Source organism: Python bivittatus, unplaced genomic scaffold, assembly GCF_059951505.1.
Source record: "Python bivittatus isolate LINGU-HERP-01145 unplaced genomic scaffold, Pbiv_v1 ctg000190_np1212, whole genome shotgun sequence".
In the NCBI taxonomy this organism is placed as follows: domain Eukaryota; kingdom Metazoa; phylum Chordata; class Lepidosauria; order Squamata; family Pythonidae; genus Python; species Python bivittatus.
In genome coordinates this window covers 3859767-3884089 of record NW_028277042.1, presented here as the reverse complement: position 1 = coordinate 3884089, position 24323 = coordinate 3859767, and the positions used below count along the sequence as shown (strand labels likewise).

The window sequence follows — 24323 nt, the reverse complement described above, 5'->3', positions numbered from 1 at the left end:
AAGTCACCTGATGGGACCCAGGAGGCATGCCATCTCTGCCACCGCCCCTGTGGAACAGCCCTCCCACTGGCCTTCAGGAAGCCCTGAGTATCTGGTTCTTCCTTCAGGTGCTGGGCCAGGATGACACCTGAGCCAGACTTAGAATTGGGTATGTAAGTTACCATTCCTGGCACTGTGTCTGTTTTCCTTTTAACCATTCTTTATATAATTTGATGTGTTTAATCTTCTGCTAACTGCTCAGAGTTGCTTGGTGAGAGGACACCAAATGAATGAATGGGTGGGTTGTGTTCACACTCTATGAGCAGCCTGTTTCTACTTGGTAGAGATTACGGCCTTGTATTGTTGCTTCCGGAGCAATACTATTGAATAAGGGGTACTTATAGAGTCTTGTCTATAACCCCTAAAAGTAACCCCAATATCTCTTTTTGCTTTCTGGCATGTATACTGATTACTGTATTTGATATTCCATTAGAGTGGCCATTAACTAGGGTCTGTTTGCAAATCTGAATCAGAGACTCATAGTGCTTATTTCCCTGGCAGGGGAGATACCATGATCATTAATGAATGAACTAATAAAGGGCTGGCTTCTGAGGTCCAGAAAATGCCTTTTTGGAAGACTTAATCCATAGCTATAAAAATGTCATCAAAATGTTTTTCTTTGGGAGGAAAAGGGGGAACTTCCCCCTTTGAATGAGATGGGTTGAAAAAATGTGAAAGAATTTTTGGGTGCAGCAGTAGAATCTTAGCCTGTCCCATCACATTCCTACATGAGAACCAAAAATGGCTAAGAACAAGGATTCGGGTGCTAGTTGTAGCAACCCTGGATTTGAGAAGAGTGGATGGAACCATCCCTTCCTGAATCCCGTTGCACAGGAAAAGCTCTACTTAAGAGGCTACGGCTGGGTGACCCAAAACATTGCCTGGGTCCACCTCCAACCCTTTGGAATCCCTGCTAAGACCTCCAGAGCCAAGAGAATGCCGTAAAACCCAGACAAAAAGGAACAGAGTCCATTTAGCAGCACAAAAACTTCCTTCCTTCCTTCCTTGAGCCCTACATGGGAAGAGGGAGCCAACATTACCTCCGTCATCAAACAGCCAGTAGATATCAATAGTTTTCTTGCCTTGATCCATCTGGAAAATGGTGCTCGCCTGCTGTTCTGCTACCAAGGCATCAGGATCCACTAGGGAAGGGGAAGGGGAAGGGGAAGGGGAAGGGGAAGGGGAAGGGGAAGGGAAGGGAAGGAAAGGAAAGGAAAGGAAAGGAAAGGAAAGGAAAGGAAAGGAAAGGAAAGGAAAGGAAAGGAAAGGAAAGGAAAGGAAAGGAAAGGAAAGGAAAGGAAAGGAATGCTTATTTATAATCTCTTCCTATTTTGCTGTCAAAGTTACAGCATAATTGCAAGGTTTCTTTCCTTTAAAACCAACCACCTCAAAACTGGGAATATCTGGATTTGCCCCTGAACTGGCATTTCTGCACCCTTGGGCATGATATAGGGCTCTTCCAGACAACCAGCCTTTACACATCCAAATTCTTCCAAATGAGCTTAATGCCCCCAGGACTGACCTAAGATCTGTTTTAACATCAGGACTTTATAATCACAGGCACATTTCTAGATGGCCAAAATCCTGAAAAGGGCTTGCTTGCCCAACCATAATCAAATGCCCTCTCCTACCCCCTTTGAACCCCCTTCCCTTCCCTCCCCTCCCCATCCCTCCCACCCCTCCCCAAAAACTAAAGTCAATAAATGGCCAGGATCTCCTTTATATTTCTGTTCCTGTCTTTATGGCAAACCCATTTTATCTTCACAACCCCTAGTGCTGGCATGTTGTCATCTTTCTAACAATGCCAGCGCTATGATGGGATTGCAGAAGTCGGAGGCAGGATAAGCTCTGAGGATTAAACCCATTCTGATTTCTGAAGCATCATTCACAGCCTTGCAATGGCATTTCCCCTGACCACAGCTAATGGCCAGAGAGATGTCGATACCTGTTTGACAGAGGCCCCTCTCACCCACTGGCTGGATTTTGCCTTTGTCTGTAAGACTTGGTTAAGCGTGCTGTAAATCTAGCCCATTTGGCAAACATCATGATTCAGTGTGTGTCATTTGAACCCAGGAACTAGATCTGGTCAGTAACCCGGTCAAGAACTTTTGGAACTCACATGTGCCTATTACAGCAGGTACTTCACTGTTCTTCTGAGGAACATCTGCTGGATCAAAAACTGGATTAACTGGGGACAGAAAAGATGCAATAAACAAGACAAAATCATGATATTCTGCAATGAACAGTTGCCCGCATTCACATGGCACATCAAGTCATAATGAGGGTTGCTTTATCTAGGCTTAGAGTGTTGAGTTAACCTAGCCATTGTATTTTGTAAATGATATGGAAACCCAGTCTATTGCAAATTTAACACTAAGTTAAACTGAATTTAGTTTAGTGTAGTGTGTTAATCCTGCCACAAACACCACTACACAAAGTTGATTAATGCATTTGGCAAATCATAGCCTGCTTATCCATGGTTTCTTGTACAAGTTGCAGTGAGCAGGTTCATACAAACCAAACTAACTGCATTATGGCTTAGTGTTGGGGTTTCCCCCATGCACCAGGGACATCAATCTGGTTGAAGGCATCTCCTTTGGTGCCCAGCAGGCTTTACCTGCCCCATCTAACTTTTTACATTCAAAAATAAAAAAATAAAAACTTGCTGCAAAGCAAAGCGTTGTCTTCCTGCATTATTTTTATTATCCATCCACAAAAAAGTCAGGATGGTGTCTGGGGCTGTGCAGTCAAAATCCTGCCCTTTTTTTATATGCACAACACAGTTTCCTTTGCTAAAATTAGTATGTAAGATATTTTGCTATTTTGAAATCTGAATCATTTGACACAACTCCTCTGAATGCAATGTCTCTTATAAAACAGCATAAAAATCAAAACACATAAATGTATAAAAGGGCTTCTTTCTATGGGATTTGCACCTGAATCAGTTCAAGCCCCCTCTTCCCTGCACAGTCCCTGGAGAGGTGTGCTAGTGGAACTCACTGTGAGCTTGAATTATCCGGGAAATATTGAGTCCCTCCTTCACACGCATCATGCACACTCCATATTTGAAGTCAAAAGCATCACTGGAATGGGGGAAAAAAGCAATGCAGAATCAATATCAGCATGAGGGAGATTTTCTAGAGGTGGGCAGTCTAGGAGCATGTGCACACGTGCCTTGCTTTGCTGGAAGTTTTGGTGGAAGTTTTACATGTGCATGCACGCTCAGACTAACAACTGGGGACAGCCTTCCAGAGGACATCAATAAGGAGTTTTTATGCAAGAATTAGGAGCAAAGAACAGACTCTTGGAAATTGCTATGAGAACCTCCAACCCTCATATATTATAGAGATCTTAAGGTGGAGTCTCTGATCATTTGGAATCCCTTCTTCCTGGCCGTTCTGCAACTTCAATGCTTTGAGGAAAGTCACTTCATGGGTGGTGGTGCACTGTGCCAACACCTTTTCTGAATGCTTTGCAGGGCCTATTAAGATTGTCTTAAAATCCACATGGCAACTTCATCACAAAATAATCTCTGTTCCCCAGCAGGATGCTCTGCAGATGCATTGGAACAGGAGCTCCCAGGATCCAATGCCAGCAACATCAGAAATCCTGTTTGCCCCCCACAAATCTGGAGGGCATCCAACTGGGGAGGTTAAAATAAATAAATGCGCATTTTAGAATCCTTTGATATATCAAGAATGGAAAAGATGAATGCTTTATGCAAGAAGTGGGATCAATATGCAATCTGTAATCCATCATGAATGACTTCTCACTTGGCTGTCTCAAGCAGACTAGAGATTGTGGCTTATGCCTTCAAAAATTTTCCCAGATGAAAAGTTCTCTGGCCAACAACAATTAAGGGAGAGGTTTTGCATCCCCATTAATTGTTTTATTTATGACTTGTTGATTTCTAAACTTGGGACTCTATGTTTTGACCAGAAGCTCCAAAACATCTCATTAACTTCAATCCAACACATCTGGAATGGGTACCTTTTGTACTTTCTGCCCACACAAATGGTCTTGTATGGTCCCCAAGGTGACCCACCTGCCCAGCATGTCTGTTGGTTTTGCGAAAGGAGTTGTTTCATCTAGAGGAGCACTCTGACATTGGAATGAGTGAGCCGGCCTGTCCCTGAACCATTTTCCTTAAGGAAGGCACTCTTAAGCCCATCCTACTCCTTTTTACTATAACTGTGTGCTTTTTTCGAAAGGACATCCACAGCCAAATAAACATCTGAATATACATTTCTAAAAGCACCTTCTCTCTAAATAATCATGCCTGGATGTATTTTGATCTATTTGAAGAGCTAAAAACCATGATGTAGTTTTTGGAGAGATGTAAAATCCAGTCAATATTAAGTTTGAACACATGCATTATTCCAGTAAATCATCTAGATAGGGTGAATGCAACTGAAAATAGCCGCAATTGATTTATAACACCTTCCTGAAGCCAATATTGGATTTCAAGACATCTTGAGAAGACCAGATTTGGGAAATATGACTTATAAGATATTTAATGCAACAGCCAATTGTACTCACTGCAGAATTCCGATATATTCTTCCACTGTCTGGGGATGAGCTGCCTGCCAATTCTTCTTGTATCCAATCACAAGCACATTGGGTTTCATTCTCCCAAGACCTGAGGCCTTTATCAAAGAAATAGATGGCCTTTTTCTTTTTAGGTAAAAATATTTTTCCACACCCCTTATTACCCACCCTCCTGCACACTTTACTCTCTATTCATAGACTAGAAAGTGGGAGAAAATTATCCTGAGGCAAGGGGAATTGCGTTGACATAAGCCCAACTCATTAGCAGCACACATGAGAACATGTTGGTTTTCATTGGGCCTCAGAGTTGGAGAGCCTTGCTCTGAAATGACTTTCTGATGATTATTTCCACTTCCAGGACAAAAAAAAAAAAAAGGCAAGGATATAGATGAGTTGGGTAATGAACTTCTCTCCTTAATTGCTTTTGGAGCCAACAATAGCCTCTTAAAGAATTTGAGACTCAGCAACCCTACTCATATCTGGGTGATATATGACCGGTGAAATGTAGATAGATTCAAGTCAGTTCTGAGCATGGAGCCCTTTTCAAACCAAAAAAAAAGGATCTTATGTTATCACACATCTAGAAAAGTAAATTCTCTACATGTGCTACAGGAGTCATGTTGATTACCAAACATTGCTTCAGAACTAGAACCAAGTGACAAAGGTGGCAGTTCTCAGAAGTCCACATTTTTGCCCTGACTTCTAGCCCAGGCCAAAAAAAAAAAAAAAATGGCTGTCAATTCCCCTCTCTTGGATAAAGGTATCCCATGTGCGTTTATATATCAGAAGAAGTCCAAGCTCTTGCCTGAAAGTTGTACATGAGTATGGTTCAGATCAAAGTACTGCAGATCTACTCGTATTCAGAACATAAAGCATGTCCAAAGAGACCGAGATGAGGGTCCCTGGTTGAGCTAAGCCATGATATGTTAATAATAGCTTATTCAATAAGTCACCATTGGCCAGATTTGTAGAAGATGCAAAGCTGACACCAACCCAATCTCAAGATATGGACAGTGCCCTCTCTCCTAGGGTTCCAAAAAGCACTTAAGACCTGGCTTTGGTCTCAGGCCTGAAGTTGATGTGTTTGTGGGTTTGATTTGTTATGGTTTGATTGTTTTAGTCCAGACTGCCTGTGGGGTTGTATGTTTTTGACTGGTTTTATTGTTTTGTGTTTGTAAGCCGTCTAGCGTCTATGGGAGTGGGCGGCTATAATAACTTTAAACAAACAAATAAACACTGAGATGGCTTAGCAGGTTGTGCAAAGAGTATAGGAAGACTCAAGAAGTATTATGGACAATAGGAGCAAAGATGTATGAGAAGCATGTAAGAATTCCTCAACTTGAGCAATTGCAGGTCAGAGGACCCTGCCAATCATCAGCATTTGAAGACCTCAACTTTGATTTTACCTGCATAAGGACTTGCGCTCCAGTTCTCAAGTCCTCTGCTAAGATGTCTGTATAAAAAGCTTTGATCTTTCTCTTGATTAGCCACTTGGTGTGGCCTTTGGAAGCAAGTCCCAATTCAGTCTTCACCTGTTTGCAGGGCCCCTGTGAGAAAGCAGCATGAGAAGGTGTCAGAATTACAGGAAGACTGGAAGAAAGGTCATCCATGCAGGACCATCTACAGGTGCAGGGTCAAGAAGTCAAGACAGTGGCCACAAACATGCAAATGAACCCTTTTCTTTATGTGCATCACACATAAAATCCAGGTATTAATTTCAGGTTCAACCTTGCTTAGCTGTTTGAGATCAGCCAAGGTTGGTTAGGCGCTTCTACCATGCTGAGCATTTAATTTAAAGCTTAAGCTGAACAGGGTTTGGATTTGGTTTAGGATTTTGCTTCAACCCAGTAATTGTAGTTTGTGAGCCATCATTTATCAGTTCAGTCAGTCAGTCAGTTGTGGTGTATGTAACAAGTAATTCCTAAACAAACCATGGCTTGGTAGAAAGTATGAACCCAATCACTGAGTCCAAGAGAAAGAATCCATGTCTCATTGGCTGTGTTCATACAACATGCTTTAAAAAGTGGGCTGGCATGCTAAGATTGTTTCATTGCTACCCATAAGTTTTGCTGTGGCTTAGTAGGTTTGTTTTTTGATAGCACAACAAAGAGGGCCAATTAATTCTGAAATTATATTAAGCAAATTGGGCGAAGGCAGACTTTTCTTCTTCAAAAAGTCAACATCAGCTTTTGATTTCTACAGCGATGGCTCAACCTAGGAGATGAACACAGTTCCACACAGCATGCTCAGAGTGTCTTTCCCACAAGACTAAGAATCTGTAAGCCCATCTCAGCTACATGATATTTTTAAAAAGCACTTTGCTCGCCTCATTATATAAAGGGATCAAACATTTTCCTACCGAAATTGTCCTTTCCAAGAAAGAAAGAAAGAAAGAAAGAAAGAAAGAAAGAAAGAAAGAAAGAAAGAAAGAAAGAAAGAAAGAAAGAAAGAAAGAAAGAAAGAAGAGATTGATTAATGGTGGAGCATCTCCAGAGCAGAATGTCCTGCAAAGATTGTATTTTCTCTTCTCCTATTTCTGTCCTGGCAGTTGAACTGCAGCTGGAAGCTGATCTACCACTGTCACCCTGCCCTCAAGCATTCATTCATTCATTCATTCATTCATTCATTCATTCATTCATTCATTCATTCCTGCTTAATTAGCTGGGGATTGTTCCAGAGCAACAAATGATTAAAGCCAAGTTCTGCCTTTGTTGTCACACTTCACAGCAATCCTCTTAATCCAGTGTTCCTCTTAATCCAGTGTTGTGCAAACTTGGCCACTTTAAGATGAGTAGACTTCAACTCCCAGAATTCCCCAGCCAGTTGAAGTCTACTCATCTTAAAGTGGCCAAGTTTGGACAACACTGTCTTAACCCCTGCAGTAAAGATGACAGCCAACAGGGAGTACTATGCATTTGATGGTATTGTAGGAGGAGAGCTGTGTCGATTTATTGTAGCCCCAAATCTGGATTCTGGTAGCACCTTTTGAGTCTAACCAATTTTATTGAAAGGGATACATTTTCACAGCCAGATTCCTCTTGATTTTTGACATTTGATGGTATAAATGGTGGAGGGGAAGGATTTGGATGGCTGGGGACCCGCCTTTTGGATGGCAAAGGGTCTTGCTTGGAGGTAGGCCACCAAAGCTGCTGAAATGGACATGTGCCATCCAGAAGAGGCAGTTTTCTGTTACTTAAAGCCTGCTGGGCTGAAGGCTGCAGCTCCATTTCAGGTCCTTAGTAGAGGGAGCATTGTGTCCCACTGAAGTTAAAACTGCTGTTTCCTTTCCTTACAAGCCAGCATAGAGTTGGAGGAAGCAAAGGGCCACAATCCTCCCCATCACTGAAGTCACTATTTGAGATCTTGGGGTGGGGGGCTCCCTCTAGACTTTTCCAACATGGTGGCCTCCAGATGCATTGGGAATGCAGCTAAAAAAAGAGATGATATCCTGTCTCTCTTATGATCTGATGCAAACCTAAGAATGAAGATGATAGTTAGAGATGATAGATAGATGACAGAGAGAGAGAGAGGGAGAGGAAGAGAGATAATAAGAGAAATAGGTAGGTAGAAAATGGAAATTAGGTAGATAAAAGTAGCAGATAGTTGCAATTTCTTAGCTATGTGGTAGGAATGAATACTCACAATCAACACATTCCCGCAGATCATCAGACTCAATTTTTTTGTAAAAGTGCCCACAAAATCCACCAGTGCTGGGCGGAAGTTAGGAGGACCAGTTAGGACAAGGCATTGAGGCCTGAAGGTAGAACAAGGAGATATCAGTACTTTACCAGTTGCAGGGGCCACCCACTCATAAGACCTTCTGTGTGACCGCAGTTGGGTTCCAAAGAGGACAAAAGAAGGACAGTCACAATGAGCAGCTGTCAATGGTGTACCAATGCCCAGGTTTTCCTGTATGAAGGGCATGGCAGAAGTCCATCAGTCCCCCTTTACTCTTGTCTTTGTCCACCTTCACATTGTTGCATCTGAATTTGCATTATGGACATTCCTGATGGCCTGAGCCACGGGCAAATCATATGCACATAATCGAAGGGGAAAATGGAGTTTGGAATTTCTGCCAAGCACCAGAACTCTTGGAGGGGAACCCTGATGTTTGTAAACTTTTGCAGATCAGGGAGAGATACCTACAGTCCAAATGTCATCTTGAGAAGCTTGTAGGAAATTGGCCTTATACTCTGTCAGGCAATTGATATATTGATATATTTCTTTTTATTTATTAGATTTATATCCCACCTTTCATTCAGGAGGCTAAGGCAGCATATCTAGCACTTCGTCTTGCTAAGGTAGGCTGGGCTAAGAAGGAGGGATTAAGCCAAACTCCCCCAAGGAGCTTCTGTGGCTGTGGGTAGATTTGGACCTGGGTTCTCCCTTCCTAGTCCAGCACCTTCACCACTACATCACTCTGGCTCTGGACCTGAGAGGGAAGGATTGGCCCAAAGTCCCCCAGGGAGCTTCCATGGCTGAGGTGAAACTAGAACCTCCTTGCTCCTAGTCCAACACCTCACCAGTACATCGCACTGGAATTCATTCACCTAGCTCACTCCACATCAGTTTTCTCCAGCTGCAGTTCCATCTTCCAGCCACATGAAATGGTGACCTTGTAGACCTCAGGAATCAGGCTAATCACCATTTGGCTTGCACAGTATTAAGTGACTCAGAGAACATGGCACCTGGACCCCACTGGCAGAGTCTCTGGTTGAAACCCAGTGGCTAACAAAACCTTACCTGTAATTTTTAATATGCTCATCCACCTCATTGAGACCCACAGAATAATTCAGGGCCATGTTGTAGGAACCAGCTTGCACAGATGAGCCCCAGTTTACCCCTGGAGAGAAACAGTTACCTTGGATCAGTTCATTGTTTTATTAAACAGTATCTTAATTTATGTTACTTCCATTTATTTACTTTGTTAGCTTTGTATTATTATTGTTATCGTGTATTTATAATACTCCATACTCTAGCCTTGTCGCTGTTGCAGAGGGAACATTTTGCCCATCTGTCCACTTCTAACATGTGAACTACATACCAGGCTTCTTGTAAAGAACGTATCCAAGCAAGAAAACCACAATTCCAATAGCAATGAGAGCAGCCCACCAAGTCAGCAGGAACATGATAACAACAGAAATGATGGCACCAAATAGAGCTGCCCACTTGCTGTAATACCTAAAGGAGGGCCTCCAGCCTGAAGGGAGAGGACAGAAAAGATACTTGGTATGAATCTAAGGCACTTTTAAACAACTCTCCAAATGCTGTAAATATGAAGTCTTGTTGCAGGACGATGATCGGCCAGCAGGATTATGGTCATTACAGTCATCACCTTGATTAAGATATCTGATGCTTATATCAGAATATATCAATTAGCATTGGGTTAATGTTGTAAAAATAATGATCACAGAGTCCCAGGAAAGCAGTTACTATACAGAAAATTAGATTGATGCAGAGGCAAGTCATCCAAAATTCTGGATCTAAGCCTGGTTGTCACATCAACCCATGATGATGATTAGGCCTTCTGCCAACTGAACGGTTCACCGCTTGTTCTTCGGTGAATTGCATACAAGCCACATTAGATCTGTTCATATTAGAACTGTCTTCCTAGAAGGGAGGTTCTGAAGACTATTTTGTACCCAATTTGGTGGGTTACCTTTGCTGTTAAGCAGTGTGATGAAAGCCCTCACCTGGTGAGTTGGTAATGGAGGCATGGAAGCAGCTGAAATTGATGAGAGCATAGGAGCACAGAAAAAAGTTGGAGATGATGGGAGCGATGGCATTCAGTTCCGCTGTGGGAATAGTAGAAAAAGAGATGGTGAGTTCATCTATGTATATTGTTCAAAACACAAAAATTTGGCAATACTAAACTGAGGTATTTTAGCACAGAATTCACAATCCTTGGCTTAAGATGTGATCGAATTTTGTCTGTCTGCAATTTTAAGTTGACTTAAATTTTTAATTTTAAGTTACATTGACTGATTGACATTTCCTAGACTAATAAGAATATTGGAACCTAGTTGTTCTTTGGATTACAATGTACAATGTGAATTCTCAAAAATGCATTAATGATGTGTAATTGGTAATTCTTTATATCTTCTATCCAAATAGGCTATTAGCATTGTCTGAAAGTGAAGTTCTGTGAAAGCTTGTCTCAGAGAGTTGGGCCCTTGGATTACAAGTAGACCTTGCTTAGCAACTGCCTTGTTTAGTAACCGTTCAAAGTTATGATGGTACTAAAAAAACAATTTAGCAACCAGTCCTTGCATTTACGACCTTTGTAGCATCTCTCTGCTCTTATTTTCACTTGCTTATTTACCCCATATCAAGATGTCCTCAAAGAGAAAGAGGAAGAGCCCCAGTTCAGCTGAAGGAAGTAGCAAGAAGCAAAGGAAAACTGAGGTAAAATCGTAAGTACAATTGTGGTCACATAATTTTCACTTAGTGACCATTTTTTTTAACGACTGAGTTACTGGTTGCTAAATGAGGACTACCTATTACACCTTTCTCTGAACGTTGTCATTCTAGATCAGAAGTTGAATTCAGAATACTGAGTCTGCATCCCACATTTAATTTAGTTACTGAACTGATTCATTTCCTGGGTTTATGCAATAACACTGAGATAGCGCTTGCGCGCGCTCTCTCTCTCTCTCTCTCTCTCTCTCTCTCTCTCTCTCTCTCTCTCTCTCTCTCTCTCTCTCTTTCTCTTCATATATATGGAAGGCTGTATTAAAAATGCATAGGGTTAGGAATTCATAAAGTCGTACAGTAATGTTCTCAAACTGATAAAGATTCAGGAGACCAGTGTGTAAACTACCATCTACAAGCTCCTGCATTATTAATAAAAATATCCACCAGTTCCATGGTTCACACTTAGAATGAAAATAAAGAACTCTCTGCCCAATGAACTTTTAGATGTGAAATAGTTCAGTTGCTGGAATTCATCCTTTTCTTCTCAGTAAATCTTGCTAAAGAGAACTCTGAGAATCGTGCTTGAAAAAAAATCACTTTCACTTCAGGCTACTCTCAAAGGAACTGATACTTCTTCCTTGGTTAGCAATACCCCCCAGTTGATCAGATGCTTTGTACGACCTTTGCAAATCTTACCAATAAGAATGAAGCCGACCGCAATGAGGTATGTCAGCATGTAACCCCTGATCGGTTCATTGTTTTTTCCATAGCCCTTTCCGAAAAAACTGATGGCAGGGTAGAGTTGATCCTTACAAAGACACTGTTGGGAGATGAGAGCCACAGTTTATGCCAAGTTCCCAAGTGCTCATGAATTCCCACAACAATTAAGACTTTCCTTGTGCAGAAAGTTCATCATCTGAGGCTAGGGAAGGGAAGGTTGGGGTTTTCTCAGTGGCAACACCCAAATTAGAGAATTAGCACACTCAAGTTAGCAAACAATCAAGTAGTAAACAGTACCCTAATCAAGGAACTACCAACTCAGACAAACAATCAAGCAGTAAACAACAGCCTAATCTAGGAACTACCAAAGGAGAAAAAACAACTCCCCCCCCAACACTGACAGGGCAAGCTTCTGCATATAAGCAGAGAGCAAACCCCACACTCACCAGCACTGATGATGTTACCTATAATGAAACGTCTGCAAGCAAACAGCCAAGCTCAGAGAATCCCAAGGACTCCACAACCTTGAGCTACAGATATTCTCTTCTATTAGTTAGCACACTAAATGGTATGCTTGGAACCTTCATTTATATGTCAGAATCTGGGCTATACTGTAGAATCATAGCTTCTCTCTAGCTTTTAATCAAGTCTCCTTTTAGCTTGAACATATACCAATAGCATTGTCCTAATGTCTGTTGGCTGTTCCCTATTTTTCTATATTGCTGTTGTCTGCTGGTCATCTGAGCACATCCATTAGCAAACAGGATACAAATCTTCCAGTCAGTAAAGACAGAAGCAAACAAATGACATCAGCAGGGGGATTGAAGTGGGGTCAAAAAAGAAATACTTTTTATTTCCTCTTTTGAATCCCCCGCCCCTTATCCCTGGCCAACAACTAATGGCCTAGACTGCAGCATTCAGATTCCTAAAGATGACAAACATTCCAGATATATTGATTTACAAAAGCCCAAGGCACAATGATCTATTACTGGAGTAGCTGATAATCTATTGTGGCTCTGCATGTTTCACACAACTGAAATTGTTCTTTCCCTGTTTTTTCCTTGATTGCCTCCTATGTCAAAATTCAATTTGTAAATTTCCAGATGGCAGCTTTTCTTTTGGCTCATGTTACTCTGAAAAGCCACATCAGAGAACAACAGCCAGGTGACCATGGCTGATCTCAGAAGCTAAGTAAGGTCAACTGGGTTTAGTATGTGGATGGGGGAGTCTCGGGGAATTCTAGTGCTGCTGGCTAGGCTACCTTATGGAAAAAATTCCTGGAAGAAGGCAATGTCAAACCACTTCTGTATTGCTGCCAAGAACCCTGCTTAGATGCAGTCACCATGGCATCTCTTCTACACAACAAGAGTTGAGCCTGACCCGGAAGTATTTTCACCTCTACTCTGGAAAACTCTGGCTGCAGTGGCCAGAAAGTTCTGTCCATCTTCTTCAAGCTTGTACCTTCCAGAAGGTGGGACTACACTTCCTATCATTCCAGTCAGCAAGATGAGGGTGGCCAATTGGGGATGATAGGAACTGCAGTTCAACATCTCTAGAGCGCAGCAGTTCTGCAAGGATGAGCATCATAAGAAATTATGGCTTCTAATCTTTGCTTCTCCCCCAGCTTCTACACTTGATCCTTTGTTCTACATTCCCAGTGGCCAAATTTCATTCATTCTTCTTTTGGTTTACTAAAGATCCTCTGAATAATTCCTCTCAAGCAGAAGAAATGTCCAAAGCACTTCGCAGATTCATATTCATTATTTTTAATTCGTATGAACATTTATGTGTTCAATTTATATGCTATCTTTCCCAGGAATTAATGAGGGTGTACATTTATCTCTGTGACAACTCAGCCTAGGTAGGTTGGATTGAGACCGGAACAAGTAAAAGGCTAGCTGTGAGATGTATGAAAAGTTTGACAATCCTTATTTCATCTTCACAACACCCATGGGGAAAATCCTATGTCTTCCCATTTTACAGAATGACACAACTAGCTGTCATTAGTTAACACTTCTGGAGGACTAGACAATTGTGTTTGGAGCTGAAGCTCCCTCCTGTAAAAATGCATACTTCATTAAGTTTTCCATCCATCAGATTTAGGGAGTTGGTGGGCTTGTCAGAAGCCTCACAATCAATTAAATAGTTAATCTGCTTGCTTCATTTCTGCCATTATGGAAAGGGGAGGGGGGAAGAAAGAGTAATGAGAATTACTTTTATTGGGAACTGAGCTTGGCAGATTCTTACAGGCCTCCTCCTTGTTAGAGGTGTTCAAGAAGAACATGGATGGCCATATTTCTGGCATGTTTTTGCCTGAGATCATGCTCTGATAAGAGCTTCCCCTTGGTGGCCTCACTAGACTCTTCCAACTCTAGGATTCCATGGCCAAAATGGCAACCTGATACTGGCAAAGAGGGGAGAGTTTTATTGTCTTGTTTGACAGAGCAATAATGCATCTCACCTGGAAGACTTTGGGGGCTGAGACGAGGCAGGCCAAAGCAGAAGAGAGGGTGGCCCCAAAAATTCCAGCTGTGATGAGAGGGGCAAAGCCAGAAACCATGCTCATGGTCTACAGGACAAGCAAAAGGTGGACAATCCCATCTGAAATGTGCATTGTGCATACAGAAAAAGGTGTTCCCTCCCCCCATTGTGGTACTAATGGATGTAACAACAGTTTCAGAAGTCAAGGCTCGCTTCCAGGACAATGATAGTCCCAATTATTGTGTTTTACCTTTTCTTATAAGATTGAGCAGAAACAGAGAATGCCAACATACCAATGATTATGATGGGATATTTCAGGTGCCAACTTTGAGCCCAGTCTTGTTTTTTCCTTTTCTGTCATCAAAAATAATTGCAACCAACCACTAATTATTAGTAAAAGAGTTGGCCTAGACAAAGTTCATTTGGCTTAGTGTATCCACCTGGACAAACCCTGGTTGAAATGGGGACGTCCTTCAAAGCAAGCAGGTTTTTTGGTTTTTGGTTTTTTTACCATTGACCCCTGTGCTCCAGCACCCTCTGGTCATGTTCTTGCTCCAGATAATGCTATTCATGATGGCCTGAGAAAGTTTTTGTGTCACTGGAATATTCTTTATATTATTATGGTTGTTATTTAGGTTGATTAAGACTGTTATATTGGTTCATTGTATGCTGTTTGGCTTTGTACCATTCAAAGCAGTATACAGGTAGTCCTTGTTTAGCAACTGCCTCATACAGCATCCGTTTGCCATTACCATGGTAATGAAAAAGTAACTTTGTGAACAATCTTCGCATTTACGACCTTCGCAGGTCTGTAAAGCAAAGGAAAGCTGAAATCAGATCATAAGCACAGTTGCAGTTTCACTTAGCGATCACTGCACTTAACAACCAAGTTGCCTATCCCAATTGTGGTCGCTAAATGAGGACTACCTGTAAATACCTGAAATACATCTCCTTCAGCTTCCTGTTCATGGGACCTGTCCACATGATGAACAGTGAGAAGAGCAAAGGAAGAAGCTGCCATTTGTTATATCCAGAACCTGGGCCTTTGGAAAGTGCCTGGGGGTACAACAAATGGGGAGGTGATATCTCTGAATTGGTCTGGGAGAAGGAGAAATGGCTGAACCATTTCTCAGGAGCAGGGCTCCCCCTTATCACTGACAGTAACACCGTGAGTGAACACACCCCTCCCCTGGAGGAATTCCTTCTTGATGCCTTCCTTGGGGATTGAATGGAAGCATGAGAAGCCAGAGAAGCTGCAGGAGAAGACCTTGCAGTGAAAACCAGAACTGTATCTAACTGCGATGATGCCGAGGGCTGAAACATATTTTGCGATGTCATATGCAAGTTCCACCCTTTTGTGCTTCTGACACAGACAAATACATAAGGGGCAAAGTTTGTGCCATGATGTACATTTCATCATTGCCCCCAACCCCACCTCACGGAGCACACTTATGCATTCACCTGTACTGCTTGGCTACTTCATAGCTAAATATGTACAAGAACACCACCCTCTACCCGGAAGCATTGATCCAAAGCTCTCTTCTCAAATCTCTGTCATCAAAGCAATGAGAACAGAAAAGTACAGGAGAATTTCTGGGCATGGCGTGACTCAGAGCAACAGGTCACAAAACAGATCCCAGGAACATGGTGTGATCAGGAAAAAGTGGCCACTGGGAACATCTCACTCAAGCTCCCTCTCCAAACTTGGAGTTTAGGGAAAGACTTCTGCCTGAGAGTCTGGAAAATGGTACACTCTGTTGAGCTATGGGAACCAGAGGTCTGGCTAGTGCATTTAGATATAGAGGTCTATGGGTGAATGAGATTTCTTAGGGATTCCAGTGAATCCAGAGCAAAGTATTGACTCCAGGTGGGCTACAGAACCTCCAAAAGTCAGCATTAAAGTATTATTTATAAGGCAACCCAGAGGAGAATAAATAAATATATGGGGAGTAATTATATTTATTAAATTATATTCACTTAATTTAATCAAATTTAAATGCTGACCCAACCTAAGTACTTCTTTGTCCTGGGTCCATGCACTATTTTGACTTCCAGCATGCCAAGTGAGATCCTTCCACCAGTAAGTATGATACCCTTGTCTATAATTCTACTGAAACCAACAGTAATAGATTCAGCCAATGCATCTGGGGCCATCTGAAGTTTCCACTACCAAATTGGTAGGTTTGGATTATACGTAGTTTGGAAAAGTTGCATGCAGAAAAGAGACACTACATTTGACTCCAAAATCATCAGGGTTTTAAATACAATATAGGAAATACAACTTCTCTTCCTCCTGAAAAGTGATCAAACTCATACCTGTGGTGGTGGGGAAGCTGTTGTAGTGAACTCAGGAGGGAGTTGACTAGATTATCACCTTCCAGCCCTCACACTCTACAATTCTGTGATTCTGTACCTGGTAATAATTGAGGAGCCCATAGTGACAGCTGTGGCTCTGAGCACACTCTGTGAAGTTCCAGCCATAGCCACAAGCAATGCCTTCACAGGTCATAGGACGAGCGAGAACTGTGTCATTAATGCTTCCAGAGGCATCACGGATAACGCACGAGCCTAGGAAGAACCATTAAGGTTAATTCCCTACTTCTTTCCCATTCTGTTTCAAAGGCATACTTTTATGAAATCTCTTTTATGCACTGTGCTTTCACATCAGCTAGTACAGAAAATCTAAAGAAGCTGAAGAGGCTCCCAGGCCATGGAACAAATGTTTGTGGGACTTCCCATCATGTTCTCTGGTTGCTCCCTGCCCTTAGGCTGGGAAGCATTTTCAGCTTTTTAGAAGACGTTGTAGAACCAAGACCATGGGAGATCAAGACCCATGGGAGGGAGAAGGGATGGAAATTAATATTTTTATATCACCAAAAAAGTAGAAATCCAAGACAAGACAGCACTGTATGCATGACATAGTTCTGCTTGGTGCAACAACCAGATTGAAATGTTCAAGTTCCCACTTGTTTCATCATTTTGGAGAGTCTAAAATTCAACCTGAAAACATCTGTGTATCTAAATACTTGTAAATTCTGCTCATGTTTCCTCTTAGGAGTGTAACCAAATGCAGATCCCCATGCATTTATTCCCAACCCCTGTCCCTAGCCTCATTCAGCTATTTTGCCTGCTAGTGAATTAGAAAAATGACAAAAGCTTTGCATGCCTCTTGGTGATGCTGAGTTTACTCCATACAAATTTTGTCCTAATACATATAATTATACCTGTTCATAAACATACCAATTGTAGCTGAAAGAACCAGATATGACACAGTTGTCCAAAAAATAGCCATGAGGGTTCCTTTAGGAATTGCTACTGCAGGATCCTGGACAAGGAAATAAATGACAATTTGACAACTCACTTCTACTGACACTCTCCCCGCCCCCCCCCCCCCCATATTCTATACAATACTGTATTATGGTCTTTAAAATTGGCGGTCAAGTAACTGGGCTTGGACCAGGCAGGAGTGGCTGGGGAGGTGATGCTCAAAGAAGTCAAAACGGTGACCGTGCAGCTGAAGCCCTACCTCTGTGATGCATTTAAAAATGGGGTGGAGCTTTGACTGCATGGTCGTGGCCATCATCTGGATCTTTTTGACACTCCATCCCCCCATCGATGCCCCTGAGAGCAGGATAACCCAGCTACAAGTTCCTACATGACTGTGGAGCTCAGAAGGTGACTTTGGGACAATCCTTCTCAGTCCAGAGTACCTTGGAGGGTGAAGCTGGTTTGTTGCAAGTTTAAAATTGCGGGACCTTGCAAAGACACTGTCTTCAGCTCCCCAAGGCAAAGCGAAATATTAATGCTATACCTAAATATAATAAAATTCATTTGGGTCTCAGGACAGTAGTTCCTCCTTGTTATGCTGAAGTTCTCTGCACTATCCTGGAGTCCTTGAAACCATTCCAACATGAACAGGATTCATTGCTGATCCTTCTCCTATCTTGGCTGCTTCTCTTCCCCTTCACTATACTCCAAAGTTTGGGGTGACCAAGCCTAACAAATTTCATATACTTGAGATTCCCCTGGATATGTTGAAATAAAGGGAGGGAAATGGCATTAACTTTGGTACAGCTACAGTTGATTTAAGGCTGTCCCACTCACAGGCTTGGGGACAAGATGAAGGCAGCATCTTGGGTTCAAGCAGAAAAAAAATGTTGCTAGGGCATGCGAGTGCCATAGTTAGATGAAAGCGGTGAAAAGTTACAAGTAAATCTGTCATTCATTGACTGGGATATTGAAACAATTCAATGACTCCCCTACAAACTAGGTTTCAAATTTTTGGCAAGTTGCAAACAGTCAGGGTCATTAAGCAAATAAGCCTTAGTTCTCCTAAAACTAGATATCCCAAGTTAAATAATGGCTCCATCCATTCCTAGGACAGCCCACCAGTTATTGTGGCATGAGGTTCTTGACATTCTCTTTTTCTTGATAGTTCGCCTGCAAACATTGAGGCACACAGATGACACCAGCTCATCCAAGGTGCCCCATCTGGCCAGCTACCCCTTCTCCTCCCTGTAGCCCCAGCCAACCTGGCCTACCTTCAAATCACCTGAAATGTTGGCTCCTGCCAAGATGCCAGTGGCTGATGGGAAAAAGATGGAAAACAAACTGAAGAAGCTGCCATCAGGCCCCCGCCAGTCAGGAACAAAGTTCTGAGCAAAAATGTTGGCTGAAGGTAAAAGAATACAGGGATCAGGTTTGTAAAGTTATGCTTGCACTTAGGGATGTCCATGGAGGGAGGGGGGTAAAAAAGTCAAAAGGGCAACCGTGTTCATGCAATCAAAGCCCTGCCTCTTGAACACATAAAATGAAGGGGCATAGCTTCCATCATGTATTTGGGGCTGCCATCTTGACTTTTTTGACCCTCCCTGCTGCTGCGCCAGCTTGAACCCCTTTTAAAGTATTAATTGTTTATTCATCCATCAAAACTAACAGCTCTAAATGCAATTTTTTTAAAAAGTCTGATCCAAAGTCTGGGAAAGCATCTGCTAATCAGAGCACACAAGTCTCTCCAACCCCCTCCGCTTGTCCCCACCCCACCCTTGCACCAAATCAAAGTGTCCTGGAGCTTTTCAGCTGCAAATTGTCCCTCCCGCTCACCTCGGTAGCTGAAAAATCCTTTGGCCTGCTTCTCCTCAGTGGCTGGAATAATCGTCCCCACAATGTAGTTGATAAAGGAAATCATGATCACAACGAAAAAGAGAACTTGAGCCTTGCAAGACCAAAGAAACAACATGTGAAGGCAGTTTGTAGAGTTCAGATCAACCTTCCCAAATCTGATCTTCTTCATATAGCCAAGTCCATCATCACTAGCTTAGATGGCCACTGCCTTCTCCCAACCCAGTACCTCTCTGGGTATTGGACTACAAACCCCATCATGCCTAATCTAAGTGACCATCTAGGTATGTTTGATGACAGCACTCATTCTGTCCATGATGGACAGATGGGGACCATCTCCCCATCCACTTGGGAGCTCTTCAGAAATGTTGGACATCCCCCACCAACAAGACAGCTAACTTCTTCCATCTTGATACTCTCAGCATATTCATTTTTAAACTTCCATCTTTCTCAGCCAGTATGACAAAATGACTTTCTCAACTTGGGTTTATTTAACTCAGAATTCAACAAAAGGGAAAGAAGTTGGTGAGGAAGGGAACAGTTGCTCCAATTTTGGGTGTGGGAGCTAAAATGGGTGACAGGTCAAAGTCTATGCCTTTGTGATCCAATTGCTCTTCAATTACCAGCCTTCCCCCATTTGAGACCTTCCAGATGTGGCTGGGATGTAATTCCCCAAATCCTTTGCCAGTCTTGGCCAATACATCTGAAGAATGTCAGTCTATGAAAACTGAATCTACAAAATATTGCCCTCCACCTATTTTTGAAAAGCTACCTGCAAGATTTCAGTTCAGACCTCTACCCAGAGTAAGCTCCTTCTCCCCAGTTTGTAGCAGCAGTGGAAGGGGGAGAGGGTAGGGGTTTCTAAAAGAGGTTGAACATGAGTGGCCTCCCCTATCTGTAGGTCTGGTCCCACACTTAGTGGAGTTGGCCTTGCCCATTACTGACCTACAACCTGCTCTACAGATGCTTCCTCCCAAATCACCCTAATCTTCCCCATTTCCCACAACCACATAGTTACCTTGGCTTCCCACTCCATCCCAGCCAAGGAAACTCCAAGCAGCACCGTCACAGTAACAACCCCAATGATGCGGATGTCATTGGTAGGGTCCACCAAGCTTGAGTTATATTCCTTTGGAGAGAAAAACGCAACCATCAGTCACCTGCAAATCTCCTGAATTGGACCAAGAGACTGTCTACAACCTTACAGCTGGAACTCAAAATTAAAGAAAGCAGGAAGACCTGACAGATTCCTAGGCCAGGTTAAAGAGAGTTGAAAAGCCAGCATCTGAATAGAAGTGCTCAACAGCAGAACAGATATTTCAGCTGCATAAATCCTAGAAGGCAGAAGCATTCCTTGATCCCTGGGAAGGAAGATAGTATTAGGAAGAGGCTCAGGTTGGCTCCTCCCTGACTCCGTGGGGTATAAGAGGGAGGGGAGGAAAAACACAAGCAGACTTGCAAGATGCTGTTAATATAGCCCATTTAAATAAAGCTTAGTTCTAGTCTTGTGGAGTTGGTTTCCTAATTTGGACAGCCTTGAAGGGCTGAGAGATACTGCTTTCTTCTGGGATGTCTTTTTGACTTCCCAATCTTGCCTAGTCTATACCTCTATCTCCCATCCAAATACTAATCTCCTTCTTCAAAATCAGTCTTGGCTAGGTGCTGTCTCCCATGACCTGAAGCGCAGGAACAATGGAAACATGAACCAATCTAGATAGGTAGTCACCTCCCCAAGCCATCTGGAACTTCCCAACAGCTTCTTCCATTGTGAGTACACCTTACCTGCAGCAGGTCCCGCACTGTTTCTGCAAAGCCCACGGTATGCATAGCCACAGCCACCGCATTGGCAAAAGCAAAGATGAGACCAATGGAGCCGCCCAGCTCTGGCCCAAGACTTCTTGAAATGAGAAAATAAGTCCCACCTAAGAGATGGGAACAGTGTAATTGGCACACTCACTTTTCAAATCATCACCAGGCAGAGAAATTTACCTGCATGTTTTCCTCATTCAAATTATCCTTCAGTTTGATGAAAAGAGAATTTTCTGTTTTCAAGGGGGGAGGGGGTAAAATCTGGAGGAATTTCTCATGGGTGGTTTGTGATGTTCCTGTACTTATTTAGAGACACAAGGGCCAAATAGGGTCTGTGTGACTGCTTTTGGGTGATGCCTGATATTTAGTGTAAATGCAGCTACTGAATCTTTAATTGACTAGGTTAAGGCAGGATTATGAGAGATGTAGTCCAAATAGCTGGGAGTGCACTCGATGCACACCCAATGGTTTTGCTTGTTGTTTGGCTGCTGAACAAATTGCTACCTGATTTGACTTTGCCGTTGGTAGAGATGGCAGAAATGGACAATCCTGTGATGGTGGTCACGGTCACAGACATTAGAATGATCACCCATGTCAGCGCTGCAAAGTGAAGCAAGTCATCTCAGTTATCTTGTGCCAGAAGGCATTCACTCACCTGGGGCTCTCCAATTTCCACTCCCTTTTCCTTCTCTATCCTGAAGCATCACCATATTTTCAGAGTTCACTTCACCCCCTTTGCTTTCTTGGGCTACGATGTCAATGATTTGCCTTTCATATTTGGTGAATTAAAACTCTTTACTTCTGGAGAAGCTATCCTGTCTTCCTTGCAAGATAGCTTGCAAGTCAATGGAAGGAACCTTTTGGAGAGCCATGAGCTACTCAACTGGTGGGAAGGGTAGAGCGTGGGACTACACAGTGAGAAGTCCTAGGATTTGGAAAAACCTGTGATCTGGTGGAGTTGGAATTTACCCTGCAATTTTCAAGGGTTTCCCAATGAGAAATGGTGAGACGCTGGTATCTCAGCATTCATGACGCTGGTATCTCAGCATTCATGATTAAAAGAGGCTTCAAAGATCACAGAAAGGGGATGAGAAGACAAATGAGACTCTTACATTTCCCACTCCAGCACAGTGGCAATGCTGCTACCTAGAGCACTTTCTGAAATTGCGTGCACAATTTATTTTGATTTAAAACACATAGTTTCTGGGTCCTACCAGACCAGCCTCTATTCTCCTCCTCTGGAAGAGGGAGAAAGAATTCCCCAAGTGCCAGATCAACCAACCCAGTTACTGATGATCCAAAGGATTGTTCATGGAATTAGAACAGGAGAACAGCAAAAGAATTGGATGGGACTTACCTATCCCTGCTTGGCCAGTGATCCAAGGTAGCCGGAGGTACAGAATCACACCCCAGATGTTAAGCATACAACGGATCTAGAAGGCAGGAGCAGCAGCTAGTAACTGGGAAGGACCACCGAAGAAAGGCCCTCAAGGAAGGCCAGAGATCAGATGCTAGGAACAGTTCAGTTAGCTGCATGAGATAATGTACTACCTTACAGAATCTGCTTGATGGTTGCACCACCGGGGAAGAGTTTTCCCTGGTTGTGTTGAATAATCTGCAGAATCAGTTGCTTTGGGGATGAGAGAGTCAGACAAGTAGAGGGGGAGAGGAAAAATATATCTAAATATCTATTTTAGAAAATAGAATGTCAGGGAAAGAGCCCTGGAGCTTACCCGGGGCTTGTGTCTCTCTGTTTTGTGGTTTTTCCTTTCTTTTTTGAATATTATGGCAATATTAACATTGATAAAAAATTAATGCAATTTTTCTCCACTATGTTGTCTTTTGTTCTGGTTGTTTTGGCGTTTAAGGTACATTCAGTGGCAGGGTGCTATAGCTTTAAGAAACTGTAATGTTGTGGCTTTGGAGATTTAACTCTAATTTGTACCCCTGCTTTGCGACTGTTAAAATTATATAATGAGAATCAGGTAATAGATCTGATCAATAAATAAACCAGTTGTCCTTTAAATGAGACCACGCTGCTTCAGGATGGTGGAAACTGTAGCCCAAAACATTAAGGGGGTTGGAAAGGCTCCTGTGAGGTTCAAATGGGTCTATGAAAGTTACTTACCATCACTCCCTTAACCCACCCAAATCGGACGGGCTCCCCTTGGGGCTTCTTTCTCCCCTCAGCAGCCTCTTCTTCTGCCGTTTCTTCTGAGAAGCTATTGTTTCTGTGGGGTTCATATCTTGGGGGGTGCAGGTGGCTATTTTCTTGCTGGAAAAACACATGGACACAGACAATAACAGCAACTGATTTGCTAAGGGGGAAGGGAGGCAGGACTGATCCTAGGCTGAAAAAAGCCTGGAGAATGTGGGGGTGTCAATATTCTTGAGAAGCATCAGGAACAATAGGATGATTATCTCAACGTGTCTCCCTTGAAGGACTTCACTCTAAAAACAGAAAGAACATGTGAAGAGGCTCAGGAGAAGACTGTAGATTTATAGCTTCAATTTTAGGAAGGAAATGGCGGAGCAGAACTTCCATCTAGAAAAGACAGTATCAGCAGCCCTGGTCTTAAAAAATATACTCAAAATATATTGCCAAAGGGCAAGCTAATCGCTGTGTCAACATGAGAGTCATCAAGGATTAGTATATAAGAGTGGCCTTCCACCCACTGATGCTGCAGACTGGAATCATTTGCCTCTGGTGGTCAGTTTAGACAATCATTAGGGTGTGTCATTTGACTCCCATCTAGTGGTAGTCCAGATTTTTGCAGCCCAGATCTTCTGACCCTCATCATCTCTTCTACACTGTCTTCTATTCCTAGACCTTTGAGTCCTTGGTGCAGATAATCCTTCAGCCTTGATGAATAGGGATGTTATGTTTTCCTCAACTTCTCAATTTGAGCTTATAAGAATTGGGCTACAAGATATGGGCTATAAAAGTTTGGAGCCCCACTAAATGGGGTAGCACTGCCCCAGACAGACCCAGTGCATAATTTGGGGGTCTTCCTGGACTCACAGCTCCTGCTCAAAGAGCAGGTGGCAGCCACAGCCAGGAGGCTTTTTGCACAGCTTCGGGTTGTGCACCAGTTACACCCCTTCCTGGATTGGGATGCCCTTCGAATGGTCACTCATGCCCTTGTTATCTCCCAGATAGACTACTGCAATGCGCTGTACATGGGGCTACC

At 42.8% G+C, this 24323-nt stretch overlaps 1 protein-coding gene across 2 annotated transcripts in view; it reads right to left on the bottom strand.

The window, feature by feature from the left end:
* SLC12A3 (solute carrier family 12 member 3) overlaps positions 1–24323 on the bottom strand; it is a 35513-nt gene that overhangs the window by 7355 nt on the left and 3835 nt on the right. Inside the window, exons 1-21 of one of the 2 annotated variants that reach the window (XM_088135927.1) lie at positions 23261–23373; positions 22490–22565; positions 21637–21732; positions 21106–21245; positions 20342–20452; positions 19306–19417; positions 18744–18874; positions 17443–17527; positions 16616–16770; positions 14183–14290; positions 11698–11821; positions 10281–10382; positions 9632–9787; positions 9331–9430; positions 8230–8341; positions 5994–6134; positions 4579–4685; positions 3040–3122; positions 2181–2227; positions 2000–2003; positions 1080–1181 (exon numbers count right to left, since the gene is read on the bottom strand). In XM_088135927.1, the coding sequence (XP_087992053.1) occupies positions 1080–1181; positions 2000–2003; positions 2181–2227; positions 3040–3122; positions 4579–4685; positions 5994–6134; positions 8230–8341; positions 9331–9430; positions 9632–9787; positions 10281–10382; positions 11698–11821; positions 14183–14290; positions 16616–16770; positions 17443–17527; positions 18744–18874; positions 19306–19417; positions 20342–20452; positions 21106–21245; positions 21637–21732; positions 22490–22565; positions 23261–23263 (2095 nt within the window). In that variant the 5' untranslated portion in view covers positions 23264–23373. Of the gene's footprint in view, positions 1–1079; positions 1182–1999; positions 2004–2158; positions 2228–3039; positions 3123–4578; positions 4686–5993; positions 6135–8229; positions 8342–9330; positions 9431–9631; positions 9788–10280; positions 10383–11697; positions 11822–14182; positions 14291–16615; positions 16771–17442; positions 17528–18743; positions 18875–19305; positions 19418–20341; positions 20453–21105; positions 21246–21636; positions 21733–22489; positions 22566–23260; positions 23408–24323 lie in introns of those variants that run through there. The other variant, XM_088135926.1, reaches the window with a different exon arrangement.